The 25,954-nt window shown below is 37.3% G+C and overlaps 1 protein-coding gene across 31 annotated transcripts in view; it reads left to right on the forward strand.

Annotated features, from left to right (window-relative positions):
- Positions 1–25,954, forward strand: part of LOC135111521 (scoloptoxin SSD14-like) — a 439,479-nt gene that overhangs the window by 133,978 nt on the left and 279,547 nt on the right. For 18 of the 31 annotated variants that reach the window (XR_010273760.1, XM_064024900.1, XM_064024905.1 and 15 more), the window contains 2 exons: positions 24,194–24,279; positions 24,374–24,417. Coding sequence is in view for 23 of the 31 variants with exons in the window: in XM_064024900.1 (XP_063880970.1) it covers positions 24,194–24,279; positions 24,374–24,417 (130 nt within the window). In the remaining 8 variants the exon portion in view is untranslated. Of the gene's footprint in view, positions 1–24,193; positions 24,280–24,350; positions 24,418–25,954 lie in introns of all 31 variants that reach the window. The other 13 variants (XM_064024903.1, XM_064024924.1, XM_064024904.1 and 10 more) reach the window with 3 other exon arrangements.

Genomic DNA, 25,954 nt, shown 5'->3' on the forward strand with positions numbered 1-25,954 from the left:
GGAAGAATGGTGAAGAAACCCTGGAATGGCTTAGGGCCTCTCATCCAGTTACTAATATACAGCAGAAAAGCTGGAAGCATCCTTTCCATCTCAACAAAGACACCAAAACAAAAGGAAGTAATTCTGAATTTTCTGAATTATAACAGCAACTCTTCCTGGATGGGCAGCCCTACTAACATGGAATATTGCTCAGCAGCTGTTATGCCTGCATTGATGGTTGATTAGGCATAAAAATGATTCTCTTCTTGTATAGATTTTTGACCTCACTGACTGGACACTCATCCATTTCCAGGAGAAAGTTAAGACCTCAATACTATAGTGTGCTATACACAGTTATCTTGGTTTTGGCCAGGGTGGCATGAGTGACCCTTCTAATGCAGGATACCTTATATATATATATATATATATATATATATATATATATATATATATATATATATATATATATATATATATATATATATATATATATATATATATATAGGTATATATACACACACACACACACACACACACACACACACACACACACACACACACACACACACACACACACACACACACACACACACACACACACACACACATGCGTGCCAGCAAGCTGTTTGGATGCGGGTGGTAGAGCTCCTGAAGATACAAGCTACTGGATCTGCTGGACAAAACATTGAGGCCTAGTAATGTTTATGCAGGGGTGAGAGGTGATTGCAGAGTATCCTGTCTCCAAATTTAATACGTAAAGGAGTATTTGAGGTTAAAAGAAGTGGAAGGAAAGGAAGATCTAGGTGGCACCACCAATCGTGATGTTTGTAAACAAACCGAGTGAGGAGGTGAGACAGAAGGCACATTTTATTGAAACCCCTGTGGGCTTGAGACAATTGATGGAGGCAAGCGGAGAAAGGAATTTTTCAGGATTCAGAGAAGAGAAAGGAAATATGAGGAGGATAATCATTGTAGAGAAAGAAATAAGGTGCATGAGGGAACTGATCTCTGGCATTCTGGAAAAGCAGGTCAAACTTATTATGGAAATTAAAGAACTGAGAAAGAAGTATAGTGAATGTGAGAGTGCTCTAAAGATAAACAATGAGATGAAGAGGCAATGGAGGAACTAAAGAAAGAAAATGAGATACTCAAGACTAAGTGTAATGAATGTGAAGTAACTCTGCAAGGGCTGCAACAAAAGGTGGAGGATAGTGCAGGAAAAGTGGAAGGGGCAGTATGTGAAACCAAATTGGAGGAACTAAGAAATGCCTGGAAGAAAGAACATAAGGATGAAAAAGTGAGCTTCACAGAGGTGGTTAAAAACCAAATACAGGAAAAGACCAAGGACACAATAATCCAAGTAATTAAAGAAAAGGAGAGTTTGGTGAGAGACACAGTGGATAAGAAGTGTATGGTCTTTTTTGGACTACAAGAGAAGAAAAACCCAGTAAAGTCTGTCAGGGAAAGAGAAGAGAAAGAGTTGATAAGGAATATTATTACAATGGTCCAAGATGAGGAACAGGGACTGGAACAAGAAGTGGAAGAAGCATAAAGAATTGGAAAATATAGTGAAAGAGGTAAAAGACCCTTAAAAGTGAGAATGAGATCCCAAGTTGAAGTAGAGATTGTAATGAGAACAAGGAAGCTGGCTGAAAGTTCAGAATACAAAATTATTTGGGTGAAAAAGAGGTATGAACTTGAAAGAAAGGGGACAAGAGATGGATCTGAGAAATGAAGCCAAGGAAAAAAACAAGAGAAGGATAGAGACTGAGAAGAAGAAATTTTATTGGAGGGTACTAGATATGAGACTAAAGAAATGGTATATTCAGGAAAGGGAACAAGAAATGAAAGAACCACAGCAGCAGACAGACAAATTGCATGTGGAGGGAGAAGTAGTACATTAAGAGTAATGTATACAAACATAGATGGGTTACTTCAGGTGTACTGGAAGTGAGAGATTACTTAATGGAAAATAGACCAGATGTGTTGTGCCTAACCAAGACAAAGTTAAAAGAGGAAGTCCATTTAAACTTTAAGGAAGAAGGATATAATTACTGGAGAAGAGATAGAAAGGAAAAAGGAGGAGGAGTATTGATAATGGTTTGAGATGATATATATGTGGAAGAAGTGCAATATGGAGATGGCATGGTGGAAGTCATAGGTATAACAGTCAGGACCAGTGGGAGAGAAAGGAGGAGGATCATATTAACATGTGCCACTGAAGACTAGTACATGGAGGCTGGAGGATCACAAGGAAATGCAAAAGGAAGTGTTGAAGTGCCTAGACAACATAATAAGGAAGGACAGTAAAATACTACTAGTGGGAGACTTTAACTGCAAAAGTGTAAACTGTGAGGAGATGGAAGTTTATGGAAATGCTGGACTGTGGAGTGAAGAAATGCTACAGTTAGCTATGGTGAATACAATGGACCAATGGGTGGAAGAAATTACAAGATACAGAGGGGAGGAGGAACCATCTATATTAGACCTGGTATTCACCAAAAAACCGGAGCCCAGTCCAACCATTAAATACTTAAGCCTATTGGGAAAAAGTGACCATGGGGTGTTAGAGGTGGTACTGCAAGATTGGGAGGTTCTACCATGTATGGAGGATATAAAAATGGGAGACTTAATCACACAAAGACAAATTTGTACAGAGTTAAGAAATTTTTTTGGGAGTATTGACTGGAAGGGACTTATGGAAGGCAAGACAGTGCAAGAGAAATACAAAACATTCCTGAAAAAGTACAATGAGGGCATGCAAAAGTATGTATCTGTATATAAAGTAAGAAGGAGCAAACATATTTGGTATAATGGTATTTTGGTATAATGTGCAGAAGCTAAGAAGAGAAAGGATATAGCTTGGAAGAAACTGAAGAAACAAAGAAATGAAAATAATAGAAAGCAGTATAAGGAAGCAAGGAATGAGTATGTTAGAATAAGAAGAGAGGAGGAGAAACAATTTGAAAAGGATGTGGTAAAGAAATGTGAAGAAGACCCCAAGCTTTTTTACAAATATATCAATGGAAAGATGACAAGCAGAGAGACCATTAACAAGACAGTAAAGGAAGGAAGGATATATCAAACAGCAGAAGAGATGAGTGAAATTATGAATGAGAGTTTCAGGTCTGTGTTCAATGCGGAAGCAGGTTTTACAGAACCAAACAAGGAGATGAGGCAGGGGGTTTATGGGAAGTCTTGGTGCAAAAACATGAAATTGGCAAATTCTTGGAGAAGCTGGATGTCAGGAAAGCAATGGGGCCTGATGGAGTGTCAAGTTGGACACTAAAGGAATGTAGAGAACAAGTGGTGGAGCCAATTTGGGATGTGATTAACAGCTCACTGATAGAGGGAAGAGTGCGAAGAGAGTGGAAGAGAGCAATTATAGTGCCAATACGCAAAGGAGGAAAGAGGACTGAGCCACTAAATTATAGACTGGTGTCGCTAACTAGTGTTGTGGGCAAGATATGTGAAATAGTAATCAAGGAAAAGTGGATGAAATATTTGGAAGAGAAGGAAGTTATAACAAGTCAATTTGGTTTCAGAAAAGGAAGGTCATGTGTGACAAATTTACTAAGTGTCTATACAAGAGTAATAGATGAAGTACAAAACAGAGATGGGTGGGTAGATGCAGTGTACTTGGACATCAAAAAAGCTTTTTATAAAGTTCCACATAAAAGACTATTGTGGAAGATGGAGCATATAGGAGGACTGACAGGGACAATGCTAAAATGGATGAGAGACTACTTAAAGGATAAATAAATGAGAACTGTGATCAGGGACACCTGTTCAAGTTGGAATAATGTAACAAGCGAAGGATTTGACCAGTTATATTAATCTGTTTGCTGGTGATGCAAAATTGTTAAGAGTAATAAAGAGCCATGATGATTGTATGGAGTTGCAAAGAGATATTGACAAGATTTATGGGTGGAGGAAGAGGTGAAAATTGGAATTCAATGCTAAGAAATGCCATGCAATGGAATTGGGAAAGAGTAAAAGAAGATCTGCATAAGACTATAAAATGGGGGAGGAAATAATTATGAGGAACAAGGAGGAAAAAGACCTAGGAGTGGTTTTTCAAGATATCCTGATCCCAGAATGGCATATAAAGGAGATATTTGGCTCGACATACAGGATGTTAACAAATATTAGGGTGGCATTTCATTACATGGATAAGACTATGATGAAAAAAATTATAGCCACTATGCTACGTCCCAGACTGGAATATGCAGCAGTGGTGTGGTCTCCACATATGAAGAAAGACATAAAGATGTTGGAAAGAATTCAGAGGGGAGCTACAAGGATGGTACCAGAGCTGAAAGACCTAACTTATGAAGAGAGGTTGAAGGAAATTGGACTGCCAACTTTGCAAGTTAGAAGAGAAAGAGGAGATCTAATAACGATGTATAAAATAGTTAACTGAATTGAGAAGATAGACAAGCAGGATCTGGTGTTGCTGGAAGACGATGAAGCTGAATGGACAAGAGGGCACTCAAAGATCAGGAAGAGGCAGTGTTTGAGGGACATCAAGAAGTACAGTTTTCCACATAGAACTGTGGATATCTGGAATGGTCTAAATGAAGAAATTGTTACAGCACCAAACGTGCATAAATTTAAGGAAATGCTGGATGAATATAAATATGGAGACAGGACATTATGAGCCCTGCTCGAACCCTGTATTATACAACTAGGTAAAATACAACTAGGTAAATACACACACACACACACACACACACACACACACACACACACACACACACACACACACACATAAAGGGTGTCCCACGAGATAAGGTATGTACATACTTTGGGATATGATAGTTCAAGTAATTTCAAGTAGAAAATACTTTATGCAAATATGCTGTGTTCTGCTTTATTTTATGAGAAAGTAATTGGTAGTTGTATGTTGTTGGAGCTGCTTACCTGGGTGGGCCTCTAACTCCTTCCTTCCTTCCTCAGCTTGCTACGTACTTGAGTGGCACTGTGGCATTAATTGATAATACTTTGTGTACAATCTACACAGTCAAAGCCTTACAGGAAACAGTTAGCAAATGACAGATTAAATTTTTGTGTCAGTGAAGAAAATGTACTGTTAAAACACCAATACAGTGATTATTAAGTGTTGCAGTCATTATTGCTGGGTTACCTGTACATTTCCTTCACTGTGACATACAAAAATTTCATATGTCATTTTCTACCTTTTTCCTATAAGGCTTTGACTGTGTAGGTTGTACATAAAAAAATTATCACTTAATGCTGCATGGCACCACTCAAGTTCATAATGAGCAGCTCCAGCAATGTACAACTTACATGTTAATTTCTTGCAAAATAAAGCAAAACACAGCATGTGTGCATAAGAGTATTTTCAACTTAGAATTACTTGAACTGTCAATTCCTGGAGTATGTACCTTAACTCGCAGGACATCCTGTGTGTGTGTGTGTGTGTGTGTGTGTGTGTGTGTGTGTGTCTATATATATATATATATATATATATATATATATATATATATATATATATATATATATATATATATATATATATATATATATATATACAGGGTGTCTCCAAAAAATGTACTCACTCTTTGAATGACGAGAAAACCTTTATTTATGAACATAGAGCGAAATGAAATAGCATCGAATACATGAGACAAATGTTCAAATTGATGACTATTATAAATGTACTCAGTCTTTTTTTGTGTTGCAGATATCCTGAATTACTGAAGCTATGGCAGGAAATCAACTTAGTTTCGAAGAAAGAAAGTTTGTCCTGAAATGCTATTGGAAGACCGAAAACGCCACTGAAGTGCAACGCCGGTTCACAAATCAATTTGCAAAACCGCCACCCACGCGTCGGACCATTGCCCGCATCAGAGACAAATTTGAAGCAGATGGAACCGTTCAGAATATCAACAATAAACTTTCAGGACGACCACGGACATCTACGTCCCCTGGAAAAGAACTGCAGGTGCAGGAAACACTCCTTCGATCACCACAGAAATCACTTCGCCAAACTGCTCGGGAAACCCACATCTCAAAAGATAGCGTAAACCGCATCATGAAGCGTCTGCATTGGAAATGCTACATTCCAAGGCTGTGTCAAGCTCTCAATGAAGACGATCCTGACCGGAGAGTCGAATTTTGTGAATGGTACCTGGCAAAATGTGCAGACGATGTCGAGTTTGCACACAAAATTGTGTGGAGCGATGAAGCAACCTTCAAATTAAACGGTACCATTAACCGCCATAATTGCACGTACTGGTGTCCTGCAAATCCTCACGTAACAATTGAACGCCATGTAAACTTACCAGGAGTAACAGTGTGGTGTGGAATATCCGCATTGGGCATCATAGGACCTTTCTTTTTCAACGAAACTGTCAATGGTGAGAGCTACCTCAACTTGCTTCAGGAATTTGTTGGTCCACAAATTACAGAGATGTTTGGTGAAGACAGCGATATTTACTTTCAGCAAGATGGAGCACCTCCCCACTACCATCGCGATGTACGAGCTTACCTTGATGCAGTGTTTCCTGACACATGGATTGGACGAAGGGGCCCCATTGAATACCCTGCGCATTCCCCAGACCTAACACCCATGGACTTTTTTTTATGGGGATACTTAAAAGACAACATTTATGTCAACAAACCAAGGACAATTGATGCATTGAAATTAGAAATTGAAAGACAATGTCGTGATATTCCTAATGACATGTTTCGCGACGTTTGCGAATCCCTTGGTGCGCGTTATCAGCGTTGTCTGGACAATAATGGTCATCAATTTGAACATTCGCAAACATGATTCTTCAAACACATTTGTCTCATGTATTCGATGCTATTTCATTTCACTCTATGTCCATAAATAAAGGTTTTCTCATAATTCTAAGAGTGAGTACATTTTTTTGAGACACCCTGTATATATATATATATATATATATATATATATATATATATATATATATATATATATATATATATATATATATATATACAGGTAAATCTCTATTTACACACTTTCTGTTAGCGTGTTTTCACCTGCAGACACTGAGGCTGCAAAAAACATATCCAGAGACCCTGAAAAATCCTGGAGGAAGGAGAATTTTTGGCTAAGCAAGTTTTTAATCTTGACAAAACAGGTCTATAATGGAAAAAGATGCTAAACCAAAGGTACATCAGAAAAGAAAACATCAGGAGGAGAAAACAGCGTCAGGATTTAAGGCATTGAAGGATTGACTGATGCTACTGCTTGGATCCAATAATGTGGGAGATTGCAAATTAAAGCCCGTCATGATCTATCATTCAGAAAACCCTAGAGCCCTTAAGGTAAGATTGGTCAAATTTACTATGTGTTTGGTATATTTATTGTGTTTATGATTTTGATAGGAGAGTCGGTGTTTATGTGTGTCGTCATGGTCCATTATTTAGATTTATTAGAGTAATTAAAGTTCAACAAATTAATAACAGTGGTAAGAAAGCATATGTAAAGTTTGTTGTTTGTTTGGTGTTGCAGCAACAAGCTTTACCCAAGTTATCCATGCAAGCCATTTTCTCTCAAGCAATGAAATTAAAAGTGAAAATGGACCACTTCCTCTCCTGTCCTAATATTTTTTTGTTAATTTCATGTTGCAAGGGTATGATCGAGCCTTCCTTCCTGTCCACTGGCATGCCAACAATAAGGGATGGATGACCGGATTGTTATTCAGTGATTATTTCAAGAATAAGTTGCATGCAGAACTGAAGGCATACTGCAACATGAAGGCCTCCCTTTCAAGATTTTGCTACTTGTGGACAACACACCCAGCCACCAGCCATCCCTCCAGAACCTAAGCAGCAATATCAAGCTGGCCTTTCTCCCACCAAACACCACTAGTCTGCTGCAGTCTTGTGACCAAGGCCTCATACAGACCTTCAAGTCTTATTACCTAAGGTCAGTGATGGCTACAGCAGTGAAGGTCACCAATGAGAAAAACATTTATTTACGTAATTATTGGAAAACTTTCACAATCAAAGATGCCATTTAATTCGTAAAGAAATCATGGGAGGAAGTGCCCACCAAATGCCTCAATGGTGTGTGGAAAAAACTGTGCCCACAGTTCGTTCACTTGTTCAGCGGCTTCACAGTGGACGATATTATCCAGAAGGCCAACAAGCAGACCCTGGCCTATGCAAAGGACTTGGGTTTGGAAGAAGTGGAACATGATGACATTGAGCAGTTGCAGTCACATAGGCAGGAACTCACTAATGAAGACCAGATAGAAATGAAAGCAGAAAAACAATGAGAGCAAGAACTAGTAGCAGCAGCAGTAGCAGAAAGCAAGGCTCAACATTCTGAACAAGATTGGGTGCTGATAAAGAATAACCTCTGCAGCGCATTGGCCAAAATAAAAGATGGTCTGACAGAATTGGAAGAAAACAACTCCAATGTTGATTGCAGTTTGTTGGTAGCAAGAAATGTTGTGGGCATTGATCTTCTGCTATTCTGAAATATTAAAAGATCCGAAAAAGCAACAAATTCAGCCCACATTGTTTAGTTATTTTAAAACTGCAAAGCAACAAGAAAAGTGGATGAATCAGAAGTGGAAAGTGTGGAAAGACATGATGTGTCAGGAGAGAACGTGGAAAAAAGTAGAAATGTGTCAGGAGAGAAAGTGGAAAAAAGTGGAAAAGTGAAAGGAAGCAACTTTAATGACTCAGAAGAAGTAAATGACCCTGAGGAGGTGGATGATCCAGAGGAAGTGGATGGCTCTGAGGAGGTGGAAGAAGAGGATTAATGATGTGTGTGCATGGAGGAGAGGGGGCAGCAGCAGAGGTGGAGGAAGATTAGTAAGGTGCGCTGTGCACATGTGTGCGTATGGCAGGAGAAACAGTGTGTGCATGTGTGTCTCTGGAGAACACGTGAGTAATTATGCAGTTATTATAATTAAGGTTATAACAATTCAACATTATGTAGTATGTTTACTAACCAAATAAAGGAATTTTTGTGATGTACTAAGTGGTGTTTCATGGTCAAATCCCCGTACCCCAACCATACACATTAATTCTAATGGCATAATTACTTTCTAATCACATGATTTCTAATTATGCGGTCTCTTAATGAACCTGTATGTCGTGTATATATATATATATATATATATATATATATATATATATATATATATATATATATATATATATATATATATATATATATATATATATATATATATATATATATATATATATATATATATATATATATATATATATATATAGCTATGCTGGGTGCTGTCCCATCTAAAACAGTAATGTGTTGACTGAATTAAACAGTACAGTGACCAAAATGAGTGTTAGAAAGAAGCTCCATGAAAAGGCAGTGCCTGGTTGTGGCTGATGATGATGATGATTAAAAGTTTTATTGGGTTTGGCTCTGAAGAAAAATTACTTGTAGATAAAATTAATCTTGGAAAATATGTTGGATGATATGAATGTTAGGTTGAAAGAATTGGAATTGAAAAATAGTGCTGTGACAGTGGAGGAACAGGATTTAAAGAAGAGGTAGCTTAGTTGGAAAAAAAATGTTGTGACCTGCAAGCAAAGATGGGAGATAATGAGGAGAAAATCATAGCCAATGAGGAGACAATCAGGGTTCTGCATGAGAACATGGCTGAGCTTGGAGAGGTTCATAAATTAAAATATGTTGAATTCAAGAAGATCATGGAGGAAGAACTAAAAGAAGAAGCAGTGGTCAAAACTGCTTAAGATGATTAAGGAGGAGGATCTTGTAAGAGACACAGTTGAAGGGAAAAGTGTGTTATTGCTTTTGGACTAAAGGAGAGAATAATACCAAAGAAGCAGGAGAGGGAGAAACAGGAAAGGGAGACTGCCGAGAAATTAGTTGGAGAGATGCAAGAGGAAAGAAGTAAGTGGGATGAAGAAATTGAGGAGGTGCACAGAACTGGTAAATGTGTGGAAGGAGGACACCGCCCATTAGAGATAAGATTCAGGTTGCAAGCTGTGGCAGTAGAAGTGTTGGCCAGGACATGGGAACTGGCAAGAAAGGATCAATACAATAATGTCTGGGTGAAAAGAGACATGAATAAACAAGACAACTAAGATAAACAAACTGCTGAATGAAGCCAAAGAAAAAAATGCAACCATAACAGAGACAGAGAAGTAGTTTTACTGGATAGTCATAAACATGAAAATAAGGAAGTGGTATGTGAAGGTGGCAGAGAGGGGAAGTGAGAACTAAAAGTGTCATACACAAATATGAATGGGGTGATGTCTGGACTACTAGAGTCAAATGATTATTTAAAACACAAACCAGATATTATGAGGATCACAGACACCAAATTAAGTGATACATTTGTAAATCTCAACACAGGTGGTGGAAGATACAATATAGGGAAGAGAAGTAGAAAATGTAAACCAGGAGGTGGAGTAATGATGTTAGTGAAGAAGAACCTGGTGGTTGATGAGATGACATACAGAGAAAGCAGTCCAGAGGTACTGAGGGTGGGAATAAAGAGAAGAGGAGGAAGGAAGAGAGACTGCAGTGATATATGTTCTACCAAAAATTAAATCATGGAGTACTGAGGATAATGGAAAAATGTTACCCTGTACAAGTGAATATATAAAAAGTTTGATTGCAAAGAGTGACAACATAATCTTGATGGGGGATTTCAACTATGAGGAGATGTGTTTGGAGGACTGGTCAACAGAAGAAAATGAAATGTCATTGGGAAACAGGTTACTGAAAATAGTAATGGATAATGGTCTAACACAGTGGATGAAGGAAAATACTAGATTCAGAACAAATGAAGAACCCTCAAGATTGGATTTATTGTTCACAAAAGAACCAGAAATTATTGAAGACCTCAACTACAGGGCCCCAATAGGGAAGAGTAACCACATTTTACTTGAATTTGGTATAGAAGAGGAAATGGAAGAAGGAAGGAAAGAGAACTGTAGAAAAGCTAGGTGAAATTATAGGAAAGCAAATTTCACTGTATTAAGGAAATGCTTTGAGGAGATTGACAGGAGTAAATTTGATGAAGCAAAGGAAGTGGAAGAAAAGTGGAACAGTTTGCTTGAGATACATAATGAAGGAATAGAGAGATAGGTGCAAAAGAAATTTGCAAAAAGGATTTAATAGAAGATGTGAGGAGGCGAGAATGGAAAGAAAAAGAGCTTGGAATAGGTGGAGAGATAAAGGAAGTGACCAGTGGAAGAAATATGTGTGAGAGAGGAATAAATATGTACTAATACACAGGGAGGAGAAAAAAAAAATATGAAAGGAACATTAAAGACAAATGCAAAGACCAACCAAAGTTATTTTACTGATATGTGAAAGGGAAGTTCAAGAACAGAGTTGGAATAGATAAACTACAAGTTGATGGAGTGGTATATGAAGAAGCAGGAAGGATGGGTGAAGTGAAGATTAGCTGTTTCCAGAAGGTTTTCAGTAGCAGGAGGATGTAGAGATGGTTGATGTAGGGTTGAGTGAAATAAATGTGCAGGAGGTAAAGATAATGGATGACCAAGATGTAAGGAAGCCAACAGGCCCAGACAGAGTATCTAATTGGATTTTAAAGGAGTGTAGTCAGTAGTTGGCTGAAAAGATCTACAGAGTCATAATACAGTGGAACCTCAGTTTTTGTACTTAATTCATTCCTGAATATCGTTCGAAATCCAAAATGTTAAAAAACAAACTATTTTCCCCATAGGAATCAATGTAAAATAGATTAATCCATTCTCAGATACCATGTCTTAGTGGGTAATGACCGACGCTTCCACTGCTAAGATGGCCATTCCACAACATCTCCAGCTCAGAATTTTTTTTTCTAATCGAGAAAAGATGTACTGAATGAACTTAGTGACACATAACTCGTCAGAAGATAATGTTTAGACCAGTGGTTCCCAAACTTTTTCTGGTCGTTACCCACTTTTCATACATGATCCTTGTCCATTTTTTCTTTTGTTAATTATCAATAAAGAAATTTGGGACGTATTACTCATGTGTCTGGCAGCAAGGCATTGCACAAACCTGTACTGAACCTGTAAGTTCCCTCCACTGGCTACCTACCCGCTAAACTCCTCTGGTTTTATTTATGCATAGCCTCAGATTATGGCCCCCTACATTCTGCTATATGGCCCCCCCGGGGGGCCATGGCCCCCAGTTTGGGAACCACTGGTTTAGACCATGCAGGCATTCTCTTTGTTACTGATCAAGTGAGGGAAGCACATAACTTATCAAAAGATATTGTTTAGACCATGCAGGCATTCTCTGTCACCAATTAAGTGAGGGAAGCCTTACAGAGTGACACAGAGAGGAGCAATTCATTCAATGTCAAAATGAAGGTGATCATAACACTTAGACATCTTGCTGCTGGGAAAATCTATTGGAGAAATGGCGTTGTGGTTCATAGAGAGAGCCACAGCCAGCTTGGGAAACTCATGAGTGCTGAACCTTGTTTGTTTGCATTGAGGTTCAACTTCTTCAAGAGGATCACATTTAATTTATTTCAAAGATTGAATTACTGTCTTACCCTCAGTGTCTCTCCTCCAAATGTATAAAAATGAAGGAAATAATTATAGAAACTATAAATTAGTAATAAATGTTAGTTTTTACCATGTCTTGTAGTACTTGAAATAAAAAAAAACTTTGTTGGAAAACTGAATTATGGTACCACAACTGAAGCAATTTTGAGTTAAAATTTTTATTCAAAAACTGAATTGTTTGGAAAGGTAGACATTTGGTGAGTGAGGCTCCACTACACACACACACACACACACACACACACACACAACATTTTGGACAAAGATGGTGGAAGGCAGCACCCCAAGAGGTTCATTTGAAATTTTTACTGAAGAAGAAAGAGAACTAAATTATAGACTGCAGTGTAGAAAAATTTTGCATATGGAAGAAATGATGGACAAGCTATTAGAGAGAATAAAGATAATGGAAACACACCAGAAGAAGACTAGTAAGGAGTTGGTGACTATTGCAGCAAAGTTGATTGAGATGGAAGATAAAAAATGAAAAGTTAAAGGTGGAAAATGACTGTTTAAAGAAACAAATAAAGGAAAAAGTTGAAACTGTTCAGAAAGGAAATGAGGAAATGAAGGCAAGTGTAAAGGGTGTGGAAATGAGACAAAATAAGTGGTTAAATAAATGTAAATATGAAGAAGAATCACTAAAGAAAATAGTAGAACAACAAGAAAATGAGAAACAAAACCTCAGACAGAAAGTGGTAAATGTTATTAAAGAAGAGAAAAAAAATAGTGAGAGACACTGTAGAAAAATATAAACAAGTAATTGTATTTGGTTTAAAGGAAGAGAATTCAAAGTAAGAGGTAGTAAGTAAGCAGAATTCAAAGAGAGGAAAAGGAAAAGAACCTGTTGAATAAGTTACTGAAAAAAAGTGATGGGTGAAGACAGTCAGGTAGTAAAGCAAGTGGAAGAGTTCCTTAGAATTGGGAAATATGAAGAAGAAAAAATGAGACTCATAAGAATAAGGTTTGCAATACAGGTATAAGCAAAAGAGGTAATTAATGGGTCTTGGAGGTTGTCTGGAGATGAAGAATATAAGAATGTATGGATAAACAGGGATATGGATGAGATTGAAAGGTTGAAGCAAAAGGAGCTGATAAATGAGGCTAAACAAAAAAAAAAAAAACGAACAAATGGAGGAGAAGTTTTCTGGAGAGTAAGAGACATGAGAATAAAGAAATGGTACATCAAACAGTAAGTATAGTATGTCTTACTAATGTAAATGGATTAATGTCAACAAAGATGGAATTAAATGAGCTGGAATTAAACAAAACTGCACCAGATGTTGCTGTATTATGTGAGACAAAATGGAAAAATGAATGGGGAACTCCTGACATTGGTGATGATAAATATGATTTATGGATGAAAAATAGAAGTGACAAAGGATGAGGGGGAGTGGTCATTCTGACTAAAAAGTGTGTTAAAGTGAAGAGGGTAATGAAAAGTGAAGACAAGTCTGAAATTCTGCAAGTGATGATTAAAAGTGGAAATGGAAGGATAATGAATTGTGTAGGAGTGTATGTGCCACCTATGACTAATGCCTGGCAAAAAAAAAAGAATATGAAGAGATGTTGGTGGATGTGTTAAAAGGTCTTAAAAGGATAGTCATGGAAAATAGTGATATAGTTATTGTTGGTGATTTTAAATGTAAGGAGATAAATTGAGAAATATTGACAACTACTGGAAGTGAAAACTCATGGAGTAATAGACTGTTAAACTGGGTGGTGGAAAACTTAATGACTCAATGGGTTGATTGTGATACCAGATTTAGTGGAAGAGACTAACCATCAAGATTTGATTTAGTATTTACCAAGGACATGGAAAGTATTGAAACTATACACTATGATAGCCCTCTATGTAAAAGTGATCATGTTTGATGGAATTTAAATTGAAAAATGAAAATGTAATCATTGATGAAAATTATAAGGTGAAAAGATTTAAATATAGTAAAGCTGATTTTGAAAAATTAAGAAAATACTTTGTTGCTGTGGACTGGAAAGACTTAAGATGCAGAAGATGTTCGGGAAAAAATGGGATGAATTTTTAAGGATATATAATTCTTCTGCGGAGAAATTTGTACCTAGAGGAGGAGTAAGATGTAGAAAGGATAAAGAATGGTTCAATACAAAATACAAAGAGGCTAGAAATTATAAGCTAAATGCTTGGAATAGATGGAAGAAGAGGAAAACTGAGAGCAAATGGGAGAAATATATTGATGTTAGAAATAATTATGTTGAGATAATAAGAATGGAGAGAAGAAACTATGAAAGAGATATAATAGATAAGTGTATAAATGAACCCAAACTGCTCTTTAGATATGTTAATGGGAAGATGAAGAAGAAGGAAGGTGTATCAAGATTGAAAGTTGAAGAAAAAATCTATGAGGATGCACAGGACATGGTGGAGGTTATGAACAATAGTTTAAGATTGGTATTTATTGTGGAAAGGGAGTTTGATGCTGGAAGGGATAAGTTAGTGAGGAATATACTAAGTATAGTCCCAGTCAATTGTGAGGAAATACTTAAGATGATGGAAGAACTTGATATACCGCATTTGATGGCTCATAAGATGCATGTGCTCATAAGACTCACCCAGTTTTGGCAGACATTGAAATGAAAAAATAAGATAAATGAACAGATTTAAGCTCTGAATATGAAGTGAAGGATTTTACCTGACATTTGAAGACTCTCACATGCATTTAGATCATTATTAGATCCCAATATTTTGCATTTAAAAACTTTAATATTTGCTAGCAGCTACATACCAATCCTGTTGTGAGATGTAAACATGTACTTGGCATATGGCATTGGCAGTGACTGTGAGAGACTACAGGGGTAATAAAGTTTGTTCATAAGAATGTTAAAAGATATTGCAATTTTAATTGTATAAAAGTGTGTCTTACCTCATGGAGTAACGGCATCACACTGTAAAGAACACAGTGAAGCGTGCCCATGTCACTGGCTTCGGCACATAAACGACCACGTGTTTGTTTTGTTATATGCAATGCATGGTGCATAGTAACTTAGGCAAATTCTTCCTGACTAGTGTCATTCTATATGAATTACCAGTAAGTATGACCTATTATATATTGTCACCTTAAAAGAAAGAGTTGTTTTGTGGTGTACCAATCATCACTTTGTTTACATGTGCGATGTCTGGGGTTTGATTTCAGAGCCTCTTTTGCCATAGACTTACTACCAGCCACTGCCTCAATGCTGAACCTTGGCCTCATAGGATGCAGGCTCCTGAAACTTTTTTTTTTGGAGAAAAGGTGTGTCTTATGAGCCATCAAATACGGTAAATAAAGCAACTGGTCCAGATGGAGTATCAAAATGGATATTGAAGGAATGTAGAGAACAACTGGCAGATAAAATTCACAGTCTAGTGGTGACATCACTATCACAGAGAAGAGTACCAAAAGATTGGAAGAGAGCAAATATTACACCAATATTCAAAGGAGGAAATAAGGAATACCCACAAAATATAAACCAGTGTCCTTGACTAGTGTTGTAGGAAAACTATGCAAAAGAACAATAAAGGAAAGATGGATGGAACACTTGGAAAGAAATAAAGTTTTGGTAAATTGTCAATTTGGATTTAGAAGGGGAAGATCATGCTCCATGAACTTATTGTCCTTTTATTCAAGGGTAATCGATATTGGCAGGAGAGAGACGGATCAGTAGATGGTGTCTACTTAAACTTGAAGAAAGCATTTGACAAAGTACCACACTGAAGATTGCTATGGAAGACAAATAATTATGAAAAAATTGGAGGAAGACTGCTGGAGTGGATGGAAAATTATCCACATCCTGTAATGACATCAGTAGAGAAATCTGGGAATGGTGTGCGAAAAACAATGCCTGGATTACATGTTCTCACATTCCAGGCAAAGGTAACTAACTCCATGGCAGATGCTGCATCTTGAAAGTTTAATGACAGGCATGAATGGAAGTTAAATGGGGACATTTTTAGGGAGCTTTGTGGTATCTTTGGAGTTCCTAGCATTGATCTGTTTGCCTCTAGATTGAATAAACAAGTACCTCGCTTTTGTTCATGGCAACCTGACCCTGAAGCGGAACACTTTGATGCTTTCTCAATAAACTGGTCACAGTTTGAGCTGGTATACATTTTTACCACGTTTGCTCTAATTGCCAGATGCCTTAAAGAAAATGTGTGCAGAGATGGCAAGGGGGTGGTTGATTGTGCCACTGTGGCTGTCTCAACCATGGATGGGGCCCCTCCTCACAATGCTCATCAAGGAACTGCTACTACTGATGAGCTAATGAGGAAGAAGGACATTTTACGCCACCCATCAATGGCAGAGGAACACCCCATCATGGAGCACATCAGGTTGATGGCATGTCTATTGTCAGGCAACAGCTGTCAGCAAGAGGCATTTTGGTGGCAGGTACAGACATTGTCATGGCCTCCTGGAGACCAGCAACTGAGAGACAGTATTGAACACATGTCACCCAATGGTTACAGTTTTGTGACGGGGCAAATCAATCCCCTTATTATACATTTCTTGTCCGACACTTTCCACAGGGGTGTTGGCTACGATTCCGTCAACACAGCGAGGGGAGCACTATCTTCACTTGGGATAGTAGTAGACGGCTGCAGAGCAGGTAATTACCCTCTTGTTAACAGACTCCTGAGAGGTGTCTTCAATTTGAGACTGCCAAAACCCAGGTATTTGGAGACCTGGGATGTCCAGCTAGTGCTAGAAAAACTAAGAACTATGGAACCATTATGCAGCCTTCAACTAAAAGAACTAACCTTAAAATTAATCATGCTAATGGCACTCACGCAAGCAGCCAGAGTGCAAACATTGCATTTGTTAATGTTGAAAAATATTAGCATTGGAAAGAACTCTATTTGTGTCTGGTTAGGGCAAAACATTAAACAGTGTAGACCAAAATTCAATGTACAATTTGTGGAATTTAAAGCATACCTAATATACATTGAAAATGTATATTGAAAAAAATTAACACTTAAGGAATGGTGTTGATCATGTGAATGGGAACTTACTCATCAGCTTTATAAAGCCACACAAACCTGTAACCAAGGACACTATTGCAAGATGGATTAGGATCATGCTGCACATGTCAGGACTGGATACAATAAAGTATTCAGCTAGCAGTGTTCTGCCACCAGCAGCATCAAAGGCAAAGGCCATGGCACTGCCAATTACACATATGGCAAAGGCAGGGTGGTCAAGGGAGACTACCTTTGCCAAGCATTACGACAAGAAGATTATTCAGGACCTTGACTCATTCCAAGAATCAGTACTTGTACTTAATACACCACAAGGGATTATGGGGCATGGTTGTTTTATTTCACCAATGCACTAACTTTCCTTTATGTTCATGTACTACACCCACATGGCTTCAAAACCTCATGGGAAGTGAGCGCTGGCAGAGAAGTGATTTGCTGACATAAAATTGATGAACTACATGAGACTTACCTAGTCAGCTGAAATGTGCTTCGGATTTTATGAAGCAAATCGCCTCTGCCAGAAGAGAGCTTTCACATGCCCTCCACTCCCCCCTACACTCTACATCATCACATGATTATTACAAATAAGTTAGCATGATTTGATTAATTTATTGTCATGAGGGTGGTAGTACACTTTAAAGTCTGGCGGCGTGAAGCAGCAAGGTGTATCTCATGTGAAAGCTATCTTATGGCAGAGGTGATTTGCTTCATAAAATCCGAAGCACATTTCAACTGACTAGGTAAGTCTCATGTAGTTCATCAATTATCTGGATGATAGAAAGATGAGAACAGAAATACAAGACCAGAATTCATCTTGGCTGAAAGTAACTGGTAGTGTCAAACAGGGGTCAGTGTTGGGACTGATAATTTTTGTAATATATATGAATGACATAAATGAAGAAATAGACAGTTATATGAACTTATTTACAGATGATGCTAAACTGATGAGAAGGATAGAAAATGTAAATGACTGTATGGTACTGCAAGATGATTTAAATAAGATAAATAGATGGAGTAAATTTAGACACACAGAGTACAAGGGGACACAGTAAGAAGTTGAAGAAAATTAACTGTAGAAGAGACATCAAAAAGTATAGTTTTCCTCAGTGTGAACAAACAGAATGGACTCAGTGAAGACATTGTCAATTCTGTAACTGTCCATGCTTTTAAGACCAAATTGGGTAGATATAGAGATGGAATATTATGAGATTACTCCCCTCCTGTAAACTACAGCTAGGTAAATACAACTAGATAAAACACACACACACACACACACAGACTGATAGCCCTCTAGGTAAAAATTATCATGTGTTGATGGAATTTAATTTGAAAAATAAAAATGTAATCATTGATGAAAATTATAAGGTAAAAAGATTTAAATATAGTAAAGCTGACCTTGAAAAATTAAGAAAGTACTTTGAAGATGCAGAAGATTTTCAGAAAAAAATGGACAAATTTATAAGGATATAGAATGCTACTGTGGAGAAATTTGTACCTAGAGGAGGAGCGAAATGTATAAAGGGTAAAGAATGGTTCAATACAAAATGCAAAGAGGCTAGAAATTGTAAGTCAAATGCTCGGAATAGATGGAAGAAGAGGAAAACTGAGAGCAGAATATATATTGATGTTAGAAACAAGTACATTAAGATAATAGGAATGGAGAGAAGAGTCTGTGAAAAAGATATAATAGATAAGTGTATAAATGAGCCTAAACTATTCTTTAGACATATTAATGGGAAGATGAAGAAGAAGGAAGGTGTATCAAGATTGAAAGATGGAGGAAAAATCTATGAGGATGCACAGGACATGGTGCAGGTTATGAACAATAGTTTCAGATCAGTATTTACTGTGGAAGGAGTTTGATGCTGGAAGGGATAAGTTGGTGAGAAATATACTAAGTGCAGTCCCAGTCAGTTATGAGGAAATATTTAAGAGGATGGAAGAACTTGATGTAAATAAAGCAACTAGTTCAGATGGAATGTCAAACTGGATATTGAAGGATCATGAGTACAATGTAGAGAACAACTGGCTGATAAAATTCACAGTTTAGTGGTGACATCACTATCATAGGAAAGAGTACCAAAAGATTAGAAGAGAGCAAATATTATACCAATATTCAAAGGAGGAAATAAGGAAAACGCACTAAATTATAGACCAGTGTCTGTGACTAGTGTTGTAGGAAAACTATGTGAGAGAATAGTAAACATTTGAAACATTTATTTATAGCCAAGTCATTTTACATACTGGTATATATGAGTATATCAAATCTTTACAGTTAAACCAAGCTAGCCTATATAAAGTAGAACTTTTCAGGCAAAAGGAAAGATAGATGGAACATTTGGAAGGAGATAAAGTTTTGGTAAATTATCAATTTGGATTTAGGAGGGGAATATCATGCTCCATGAACTTATTGTTCTTTTATTCATGCGTAGTTGATATTGTGCAGGTGAATGGATGGATGGTGTCTATTTAGACTTGAAGAAAGCATTTGTCAAAGTACCACACTGAAGATTGCAGTGGAAGATAAAAAAAATATGGAAAAATTGCAGGAAGACTGCTGGAGTGGATGGAAGATTATCTGGATGATAGAGAGATGAGAACTAAAACAAGACCAAAATTCATCTTGACTGAAAGAAACTATTGGAGTCCCACAGGAGTCAGTGTTGGGTCTGATAATGTTTGTAATATATGTGAACTACATAAATGAAGAAATAGATAGTTATATGAACTTATTTGTGGATGATGCTAAGCTGATAAGAAGGGTAGAAAATGTAAATGACTGTATGGTACTGCAAGATGATTTAAATAAGATAAATAGATGAAGTAAATCTTGGCAAATGGAATTCAATTTAAGTAAATGTAAAGTAATGGAGTTTGATAAGAGTAAAAAAAAGAATACAATTTCATTATGGGATGGATGGTGGGAAGTTAAAGAAGTCAAAAGAGCAAGTGGATTTGGGAGTAACAGTTACTGAAAATTTGAATGGACAGACACATTGATAAAATTACTGGAGAGACGATGAATTTGTTAAAAGACTAAGAATAACATTCTCATATTTGGATGAAGGAATGATAAAAAAAATTGTTGATTTCTATGGTAAGACCAAGATTGGAATATGCAGCAGTGATGTGGTCTCCTCATACAAAGAGGAATATAATAAAATTAGAAAGAGCACAAAGAGCAGTCACTAAGATGTTTCTGGAGTTGAGTAAGTCAACCTATGAAGTGAGATTAAAAATGTTGGAAATTCCTACCCTTGAAAATAGGAGAGAGAGAGGAGATTTAATGAACATCTATAGCATGATAAGTGGTATAGAAAATGTGGACAAAAATGTTTTATAAATTTAGACACAGAGAACAAGGAGACACTTTTAGAAGTTGAAGAAAGTTAACTGTAGAAGAGGCATCAAGAAGTATAATTTTCCCTCATAGAAGTGTGAAGAAATGGAATGAACTCAGTGAAGACATTGTCAATGCCATAACTGTCCATGCTTTTAAGACCAAAGATAGATATAGAGATGGGATACTATGAGATTACTCCCCTCTCATAAACCACAACTTGATAAATACAAGGTTTAGGACAAGAGAGATTGTGGAATGTACACCTTCATACTGGGCATGATCAACTACAGTGTGCACTCAGCTCAAAGATGTGTGTTCCTGACATGGAGGCAGTTGTCCTTGCTTGGGAAATCAGAATAATACTTCATCAGGTCTCTCCAAATATTGGAAGCAGTGTCAGAGGCATCTCTTAAATTTCTTAGAGAATCTTGAGGAGGAATTTGAGTGATAATACAAAATACTTATATGAAGTTGTGATTGGTGGAGCCCAATAGAGGGAACAGAGTGACAGAATAAGCATAAGGATTTGAAGTTAGGAAAAGGTAAAAAAAGTTGGTGTATCTCCAAGATTGTCAGGAATACAGATAGGATGCTGCACTAATTGCTCTAGGTCATGAAGGACACAAAACTAAGGATAGTTCGCCAGATTGGGAAATGAAACCCAAATCTGGCAGTGAACACAAGCCTTCAAGAATGGAAATCTCCACAAAAAGGAAGTGAGTCGTGTATGTTACAACTTGGAAGTTAAATATTTGAAGAATTTTTCATAGATAGAGGAATTTAATATACAACACAAATGGATTTAGTGTGAGAGTGACTGAAGTCTAAGCCAAATGAAGAAAATGCAGAAAACTTAAGAGCATGGACAAAAGAGTAAATTAAGTTGCTGGGCAACATCCAGCTTTGGATTGAAAGTGAAGATAGAGAAAGTAGGAAGGAATAAAGAAAGGTTTCCTGTCAGCAGTCTCAGTTCAGTCTCTCTCTCTCTCTCTCTCTCTCTCTCTCTCTCTCTCTCTCTCTCTCTCTCTCTCTCTCTCTCTCTCTCTCTCTCTCTCTCTCTCTCTCTCTCTCTCTCTCTCTCTCTCTCTCTCTCTCTCTCTCTCTCTCTCTCTCTCTCTCTCTCTCTACATATATGTTCATTATATTTTGTTGCACAGCTACTTCATCACCTTCATTCATTTCATCTATCATCAGTGAGTACCTATACTGATTTTTCTTATTAATAGAGACAATAAATAGGCATTTTAGGGGTAGCATCAATATGATGTGGATTTTAGCACTTCATGGGTGCCTATGGAACATAACCCTGTGAAAAACTGTGGGTTCACTGTGTCATTATCTATGGACAATTGGCTTCATCAGGCCAATGTTCCCCCCTTTTAGTCCGTAGTATTGAGGTATGAGTGTATATTATTTCTGATTACATTACTGAAGTCATCAGGATCCTTTAAGAAAGAAGAGAGAGGGAAGTCCTAAGGCATCTTCTTTGCAAGCACCTTGGAAGCAGACATTTCCTGACATATTCCTTTTGCACAGGTTTCCTGGGAGCTTCAGAATCATACAACTACCCTGGGCTGCAAGTTTCCTAAGCTTCCTTGGGAATTGACAGCAGAAATGGGAGGGCAGCAGGGCAAAGTGAAAGAAACAGCCACTTGTGGGCAGCGATGCAAACATGTTAGGTGAAAACAAGCCAATGTGCATGTATTGTTTTCAACAAAATCTCCAACATGCAGAATTATCTACATATAACTTAGTCATGAGTGAAAACCATTATTAAAATTGTATAGCATGGATTGTTTCAAATCAAGTGAATAGTAACATTTCCTTATGATAAGCTAGAATAGTCAAGCCTCCCAGCAGTGTGTGGCATTCTGACAGGGCAGGTAAAGGTGTCCGAATGGCCTTCCTGTCTTGGGCCATGACTTCCAACTTATCATCATGTTCTGGTACAATGCCATAAGGAAGTGTGAGGTCATGACAGATACAACGAATTCATGCTAAAATACTCTGCAGAGTGGCTTATATTTGCACAGGTGATGAAGTAGGACAGGTCTGAAGAACTGATACACAGGATAGAAAGTTGTCTTAACATGGCGGAATCTGAGGAGTGGGGCAAGGGACCTTACTCTCACCTCTATGAATGACTTGTGACCTGGACAGCTCCCTACATCTTAGCTCCCTTTTGTTCAATAATTGCTGATAAAAGAACATATTTCATTATATTATAATACTTGCAGTCAGTTTAGACAGATTAGGATAATAAAGAGGGATTCTTAAGATATGGAATGCACCCAAAAGGTGGAAATAGTGTGAAAATACCAGCAAAGAGATGCTTTGACATTTTGTTTTATAATTGCTGTATGCAGTACTATTCAGCAAGTTTTACTAGTCACATTTGGCCAACATCAGGCATCATTTTGACTTGAAACATCTTAACCAGGATATGGCATATTAGTATATACCTGATCTTTAAATGTAACAAACATTAAACAAGAATAACCAATGAATCTGCCTGTCTCTTTTCTTTGATCAGTTAAAAAACAAAGAATCAACTCTATATGATCACTTTTATTCAACTGACAGTATCACAAGGCCTGGAAGACCAGCTATTCATTTCTAAATAGCATAAACTTTAAGGAGCAATTGGTTAAGGCTGCTATGGTCTCTGTGAGGGACACATTGCCAATGAACTGTACAACACTTTCTCCTTGGGCAGCATGCCAGGCAACTCTGCTGGTCTGTTCTTCAGTGGTCAAGTGGGTGGAGCTCTGAGGAACTAAAAATCTAAGCTCTTAGGAGAACTGGAGAAGATGACTTAAATTACATTATTTAATTCATTAAATGGAATTGGTGGAATAAAAAATTCAATATTGAAGGGATCAAGAAGTGGTTGGATACTTTGATAGGAAGTAAGAAAAATTAAGGGAAGGGTGATGTGTAAGATAAAATGAAAATATATCTATAGAAATGAATATGCTAATAAAAGTAAGATGAAAGAGGCAAGAAATATACATTAGCTAAAGGAAAACGTGGACAAATATGAATGTGGAGACAAGATCATACAAGTCAAGCTTAGGCTCTTTACCCTTAGGTACATTAGATAAATACAAGAAAATGTTCAAAATTGCAATGAATTTAATTTTGTGGAGATTGAATTGGGCAGTATGTGTATGGAAACAAAACACCATAAACTTGACTCAAAACTGCACATTGTAACTAGAGTACATTAGATATGTACAGGTACAGAAGTAGTATGATATGTGTACTGAACTTATGAACAGTAGTGGGCTGCTGAATAACTGCTGTAAGCACTCCATTTTTTAATTGTTTATTATATTTCTTTGCAGGGTTCACTTTAGCAAGAAGCAACTGGTATTACTGGGTATACTAGCATGTACCTGTGCTGTTGCTGTGATTGTGGGTGTCTCTGTTGGTGAGTACAAACTTGACACTTAATAATTTTCATGATTATGCTGTTAGTAGATTATCCACGTGTTCTTGAAGAATGATGCTAATCTGTTTCCCAGGTTTGGTTCAAGACAGTGCCACGGAGCAATCAAGCAATGTCAAGGTATGTGCTCATGTAGTATTAGATTGAAATGTATCTGCTTTGTATATACAGTATATATGGTCTGATTGCTGCTAATGTGGCAGTTTAGTTCTGGTCCTGTGTCAGAGTTTTAATGAAAGCAATAGCAGAAAACTACTATGGTTCCAACCTGGTTGAGACAGCCATCAAAAAATTAAAATAAAATATTTCTAGACTACCTTTAACACTACAATATAATTAAAAACTATGCTGAACCATTATTTACGCACATAGTTGATGAATGCTCACTGTTGATATCACTGGATGGTGGCAGCTGCAGCTCACCCTACTGACCCAATTTATTTATCTGGTTAACCACCCTTAGCTCTCAGACAAAGAGACAGTACCATGTAGACAAGAAAGGCATCTCAAATAGCATGGGTATGCCAGTCAATCAAGACAAAGAAAAGCCAGACTGAAAACTAACTATGAGTGGGCTGGAATGCATACCCATAAGAAAACTGTATTTTAAAATCCATTGGTAAGTCTTGAAATGCAGTAAAGCGGTGGCAGACAAGTGAAGTAATAATCTAATAATCTAGGACTCCACAAAGTCATAGAAAATATCACCAAGGGCATTGTGAAGGGCTGATGTAAAAGCTTACAGGGAATTCAGAGCAACAACATTGTTGGGCAAAACATTCCACAATCAAACACACCTCAAGGAGAAGAATGGAGATCTGAGATTGACAGAGCTAAGTTGATGGGCAGGTTTGAACTGGTGATCATGAGTGTATCCATGAAGTGCTGGGGTGAATAAATCCTTAGGAGAGATGGAGCACTCAGAGCGAAAGATTTTCAACATTTAATTAAGTCTGCATGAATCAGGTGTCCATTCGCTTAGTAGAGGTCAAGTGCTAGGAATTACTCTTTGTAAGACAGTCCAGTCTTGCCAGCAATCTCTAAAGTCCAAGACTTGTGGGCAGATTTCAGCATCCTTATCATCCTTACATCTCCAAGGTATCCAGTATTCAGTAGACATGAGCAGTACTCCAATAAAGGTCTCACATGTGTAATAAACAGTCATCATAAAATTCCTTGACCTGCAGGTGGTTGCTTTTAACAAGTGGGCTGCTAAACCTGAAGCCTTGTTTGCATTTGATCTCATGTACATGTAAAAATGCAGTGATTTGTTAACCATAACTCCAAAATCTTTGTGTGCATCTACTTTTTTTTGTTTTTGCATCTAGAGATTAGTTGTTGTAAGGTCTAAAATCTTGCTCAGGAAATATGCCTCTTACAAATCTCAACATAACACATTTCTCCATATTTAAGAAGAAACCTCAAGAATTAGGTATTCTTGAGATGACATCAATGTCCCAATGACAACTAGTTAAGTATATCTACAACAAAGTGAGGAGGCAAGGAGCATATAGGAAGATAGATCTTAAGGTTGTCAGCAGATATTTTGCATTCACTCTTAATACATGATGGCAAATGGTTTACATATATTAGAAAAAGAAGGGAAGCAAAGATGGATCCCTGTGGTACTCCACTTGTAACTATTTTACAACTGCTG

Source organism: Scylla paramamosain, chromosome 22, assembly GCF_035594125.1.
Source record: "Scylla paramamosain isolate STU-SP2022 chromosome 22, ASM3559412v1, whole genome shotgun sequence".
NCBI classification, from domain to species: Eukaryota; Metazoa; Arthropoda; class Malacostraca; order Decapoda; family Portunidae; genus Scylla; species Scylla paramamosain.